This window comes from Salvelinus alpinus, chromosome 20 (assembly GCF_045679555.1).
Source record: "Salvelinus alpinus chromosome 20, SLU_Salpinus.1, whole genome shotgun sequence".
Lineage (NCBI taxonomy): Eukaryota > Metazoa > Chordata > Actinopteri > Salmoniformes > Salmonidae > Salvelinus > Salvelinus alpinus.
Genome location: NC_092105.1, coordinates 12,672,345 through 12,678,344, shown reverse-complemented (window position 1 = coordinate 12,678,344; position 6,000 = coordinate 12,672,345). Strand labels below are relative to the sequence as shown.

The 6,000-nt window shown below is 44.4% G+C and overlaps 1 protein-coding gene across 7 annotated transcripts in view; it reads left to right on the top strand.

Annotated features, from left to right (window-relative positions):
• Positions 1–6,000, top strand: part of LOC139546313 (diacylglycerol kinase eta-like) — a 127,130-nt gene that overhangs the window by 76,010 nt on the left and 45,120 nt on the right. For all 7 annotated transcript variants that reach the window (XM_071354549.1, XM_071354553.1, XM_071354548.1 and 4 more), the window contains 2 exons: positions 4,637–4,799; positions 5,093–5,201. In XM_071354549.1, coding sequence (XP_071210650.1) covers positions 4,637–4,799; positions 5,093–5,201 — 272 coding nt within the window. The remainder of the gene's footprint in view (positions 1–4,636; positions 4,800–5,092; positions 5,202–6,000) is intronic.

The following is a 6,000-nucleotide window of genomic DNA, read 5'->3' as shown; positions in this document are numbered from 1 at the left end:
GTGTGTGTGTGTGTGTGCTTGCGTGTGCCAGGAAATTGTGAGTGGGTGTTTTATTGACAGGTGTATAAAAGAGCTATTTCAGGCTGGTGCAAACAAACATGCAAGCACACACACGCACACACGCACACACGCACACACGCACGCACGCACGCACACACACACACACACACACACACACACACACACACACACACAGAGTAGGCTGATTTGTGTTTTGTAACACCAACAACTTGAAGGAGACAAAACCTTCACTTTGCTGGAGTACTGAAACACATTATCCTGAGCTGTTCTGAAACATGACATGTTGTGTTGTAACCAACCTCATCTCATAGTTTCACATCGGAATTTGCCGTAATTGGATGAACATCGACCCATTAATTGTGTGTGGTTACAGGGTTAATTTCACATGGTTACAGTGTTAATTCCACATGGTTACAGGGTTAATTCCACATGGTTACAGGGTTAATTCCTCGTGGTTACAGGGTTAATTCCACATGGTTACAGGGTTAATTCCTCGTGGTTACAGGGTTAATTCCACATGGTTACAGGGTTAATTCCACATGGTTACAGGGTTAATTCCACATGGTTACAGGGTTAATTCCGCGTGGTTACAGGGTTAATTCCACATGGTTACAGGGTTAATTCCACATGGTTACAGGGTTAATTCCACATGGTTACAGGGTTAATTCCACATGGTTACAGGGTTAATTCCTCATGGTTACAGGGTTAATTCCTCATAGTTACAGGGTTAATTCCTCGTGGTTACAGGGTTAATTCCGCGTGGTTACAGGGTTAATTCCGCGTGGTTACAGGGTTAATTCCGCGTGGTTACAGGGTTAATTCCACATGGTTACAGGGTTAATTCCGAGTTGTTACAAGGTTAATTCCACAAGGTTACAGGGTTCATTCCTCATGGTTACAGGGTTAATTCCACATGGTTACAGGGTTAATTCCACATGGTTACAGGGTTAATTCCTCGTGGTTACAGGGTTAATTCCACATGGTTACAGGGTTAATTCCGCGTGGTTACAGGGTTAATTCCACATGGTTACAGGGTTAATTCCACATGGTTACAGGGTTAATTCCACATGGTTACAGGGTTAATTCCACATGGTTACAGGGTTAATTCCACATGGTTACAGGGTTAATTCCTCATGGTTACAGGGTTAATTCCATATGGTTACAGGGTTAATTCCGCGTGGTTACAGGGTTAATTCCGCGTGGTTACAGGGTTAATTCCGCGTGGTTACAGGGTTAATTCCACATGGTTACAGGGTTAATTCCGAGTTGTTACAAGGTTAATTCCGCGTGGTTACAGGGTTAATTCTGAGTGGTTAAGGGGTTAATTCCACATGGTTACAGGGTTAATTCCACATGGTTACAGGGTTAATTCCACATGGTTAAGGGGTTAATTCCACATGGTTACAGGGTTAATTCCACATGGTTACAGGGTTAATTCCACATGGTTATGGGGTAAATCCCACATGGTTAAGGGGTTAATTCCGCGTGGTTACAGGGTTAATTCCGCGTGGTTACAGGGTTAATTCCACATGGTTAAGGGGTAAATTCCACATGATAAAGGGGTTAATTCCGCGTGGTTACAAGTGTAATTCCGCGTGGTTACAGGGTTAATTCCACATGGTTACAGGGTTAATTCCGCATGGTTACAGGGTTAATTCCGAGTGGTTACAGGGTTAATTCCACATGGTTACAGGGTTAATTCCACGTGGTTACAGGGTTAATTCCACATGGTTACAGGGTTAATTCCACGTGGTTACAGGGTTAATTCCACATGGTTACAGGGTTAATTCCACATGGTTACAGGGTTAATTCCTCATGGTTACAGGGTTAATTCCACAAGGTTACAGGGTTCATTCCTCATGGTTACAGGGTTAATTCCGCGTGGTTACAGGGTTAATTCCGCGTGGTTACAGGGTTAATTCTGAGTGGTTACAGGGTTAATTCCACATGGTTACAGGGTTAATTCCACATGGTTAAGGGGTTAATTCCACATGGTTACAGGGTTAATTCCACATGGTTAAGGGGTAAATTCCACATGGTTACAGGGTTAATTCCTCATAGTTACAGGGTAAATTTCTGGTGAGCCTGGTGAGTTGTAGCCCAGTGCTGTGCCATTGTATTTTCATTTTTGTTGTGAGTGCCGACGCAGGCAAATATGCACGTCCTCGTGACCCTTTCAAACGTCCGAAATTGACTGCTCTTTCTTGTGACCAGCCTGGTTGTAACCAATAACATGTATAAATCCTGGATCGCTGATGCTTTGTGTTGACCATTGAGAGGCTTTAAAGCCACCAGAGTCATATTCGCACTAATCTTTCTAAATAAAGTGAATACATTTTGTGGGTGGAATTCAAACAAAAACAAATCCACAGAAACATATTATCAATCAATATTTAGGCTGTAAACCATTTGCATCTTTTAACCATTGAAGCTATGAGATACTCTTCTGATGCGGCCTTTTACATGTACATAATCCCCACAAAGGGTTTTCATACCACCCTTAAAAACAACAATGTTCATATTGAAGAACCACTTTGGGTGTTTTCAGAGTACCTCTATTCTGTTTTAAAACACTTTCTGTGTATTGCTTGCATTGGGTATACATTCCAACACCATCCAGGCACCAGATTTCAGGTTAGATGCACTACTTTCCATGGCTTTATTACACAATCATGGTGTTTTGAGAGGAGTTTGAGCTAGGAAAACAGTACTCCTCCCTCTACTCCCCCCACTCTCTCTCTGTTCCCTCCCCTCTATCTCTCCATATCTCCCCATGTCTCCCTCCCTTATCTCCCCATGTCTCCCTCCCTTCTCTCCCCATATCTCCCTCCCTTCTCTCCCCATCTTTCCCTCCCTTCTCTTCCCATGTCTCCCTACCTTCTCTCCCCATATCTCCCTCCCTTCTCTCCCCATGTCTCCCTCCCTTCTCTCCCCTTGTCTCCCTCCCTTCTCGTCCCATGTCTCCCTCCCTTCTCTCTCCATGTCTCCCTCCCTTCTCTCCGCATGTCTCCGTCCCTTCTCTCCCCATGTGTCTCCCTCTCCATCTTTTCCTCTCCTCTGTCTTCTAAATATATGTATCTCACTCTCTTCCATTCTCTCAAGCTCCCCTATCCATCCGCCCCTCCCCTCTTCACGTGCTAGTATTGCCCCTTCCCCAGTACAGGCTTGAGAGAGCTCTAATCTAATTGGCAGCTGGCTGACTGTGGCACGTGCTGGAACGTCGTGACTTTCATCTCCTCTTCCCTCTTTCCCATCTCTTTCCCCCTCCACTTCCCCCTCTCCATCTCTCCCATCTCTGCTCCGCTGCTGACAAGATCAGAGAAAGAGAAGGTGAGAGAGCGAGAGAGAGAGAGACGGAGACGGAGAGATAGAGAGAGAGAGACAGGGGGATAGAGAGAGCGAGAGAGAGAGACAGGGAGGATAGAGAGAGAAGAGAGGCAACGAGATGTGGAGGATGGAGAGGGGGATTAAAGGGAGGAGGGATAGAGAGAGAGAGAAAGACAGGGGGGATAGAGAGAGAGAGAGAGAGAAACAGGGGGATATAGAGAGTGAGAGGAAGACAGGGAGTATAGAGAGAGAAGAGAGAGGCAACGAGTTGTGGAGGATGGAGGAGAAAAGAATGAAAGAAAAAAGAGGGAGAGAAGAACGAGACAATGAGAGTGTGGAGGACAGGGCCCCAGGGGAATGTCACCATCCCTTCCCTGCACACACACACACACACACACACACACACACACACACACACACACACACACACACACACACACACACACACACACACACACACACACACACTTTCTCTCACTCTCTCTCTCTCTCTCTCTCTCTCTCTCTCTCTCTCTCTCTCTCTCTCACACACACCCACCCACACAAACTTAGAGCCTTTTCACACAGAGTGATGTTGACATAATGTACAGGCGTATAAATGTGTTGTATGATGCATCCTATAAAGGATTCTATTCTGCTGTATGATGCATCCTATAAAGGATTATATTCTGCTGTATGATGCATCCTATGAAGGCTTGTATTCTGCAGTGTGTTCCCGCTTAGAATGTGTGCTAATACTGCACATGCCACATACATGTGCCCAACCTGACTCAGTATGACGATGCCTAAACACACACTTTAATGCTTTAATGATGTAGCAGTGTGTGGGCGTTATGATACATTAGTTAACGGACATTCCCAGCTAGCAGACAGAAGATAGCAGAATCTCTCTCTTCTTTTCACCTGTCCATCTTCTCACATCTCTTCCCATTAGTCACTTTGACAGGAATCAGAGTCTAGATACTGGCATTGTTAACACATCTTTTCTTTGGTTTCGACAGTGATGGTGATAAATGAAGTGATACATGTGCTAGAGATGAACAGTTCTACATTTAACCGATTCTGATGACCTGTCTATTTCTATCTACAATAGTTATCAGATCATTTTGAACTATAATAGGGTTGCAATTTAAAAAATAATAATTTGTACTAAAATGGGCTAGTACTGTTAATATTTGAGCACAGATCCATCCATCCATTCATTCATTCATTCATTCACTAATCCATCCATGAATTAATTAATTCATTAATTCATGTAATAACTGTTATTTTTTGTATTTGTGTTCAGGCTTCTGGAAGGCCACCTGTCCCCCATCCTGCGCCAGTCCTCTGCTGGTCTTTGTCAATTCTAAGAGCGGAGACAACCAAGGGGTTAAATTTCTCCGACGTTTCAAGCAGCTCCTCAACCCTGCTCAGGTGTTTGACTTGGTCAACGGAGGACCACATCTAGGGTGAGTCAGCTTGGTTTGCTCCTGCTAATGGAAACCATGTGACATCGCTAGCTGGTTAGCTGTGCACTAGTAGCATTCATTGTGCTTGTGAATGAACCTTTCCTGAGACCAAGAAGTAGACCGTGTCTGTGGCTCAAACTAGACCATGTTATTGGTAGTGCGGTTAGTTAGAAGGCTGTTTGGTGGGTGACTAGTGTTGAGTGCAGAGGGTCCCTGGTTGGTGTTCTAATTGGGACAGAACATGGAAAGAAAGCTTTACTGTGACACTATGACCATTCCTCTGTGTGTTCCAGGCTGCGTCTCTTCCAGAAGTTTGATAACTTCCGGATCCTGGTGTGCGGAGGGGATGGGAGTGTAGGCTGGGTCCTCTCGGAGATAGACAAACTCAACCTCCACAAACAGGTGAGACACAATATACACACACTGAGTATGTTTACAGATGTAGGATCTTCATTTGACCAGTATTGTCACAGCAAAATAATGCTGCAGCAACAGGATTTGAACGTTTAGTCTATAATGTTGCTTTATCAGTGGTTATGGCTATTAGCTAGCCAAAAGTGGGCTATGTGAAAAGTGTAATATTAATATAATCTTAATATAACCGCATGTTAGTACGAGTTTTCAGTGAATTTATGTAAATCACAAAGCTCAATTGCATTTCATGCAGTGCAGGAACATTTTCAGCAACCAAAGAATGATCAAATTAAGAACCTATATCTGTACATGCACGCTGATTATTTGATATTAAACTTGTTACGGCAGAAGGCAGAGTATGACATTAGTCATGTGAACACTTTTCTCTGCTTTTCTTAATCGGCGTCAGGTCATAATCGAAGTATGCATATGCCTGATTAAAGCAATCTGTAGAATGATTAGGACATGTAAACATCTTAATCAGAGTTCCAGGGGTGTATCTGTGATCTGTGCATATGTAGCCGATGTGAAATGGCTAGCTAGTTAGCGGTGGTGCGCGCTAAACGCGTTTAAATCGGTGACATCACTTGCTGTGAGACCTTTGAGAGTCGTTGTTCACCTTGCTCTGCAAGGGCCGCGGCTTTTGTGGCGCGATGGGTAACGATGCTTCGTGGGTGTCAGTTGTTGATGTGTGCAGAGGGTCCCTGGTTCGAGCCCAGGTAGGGGCGAGGAGAGGGACGGAAGGTAACCTGGTACATTGATGCTGTTGACCCGGATCACTGGTTGA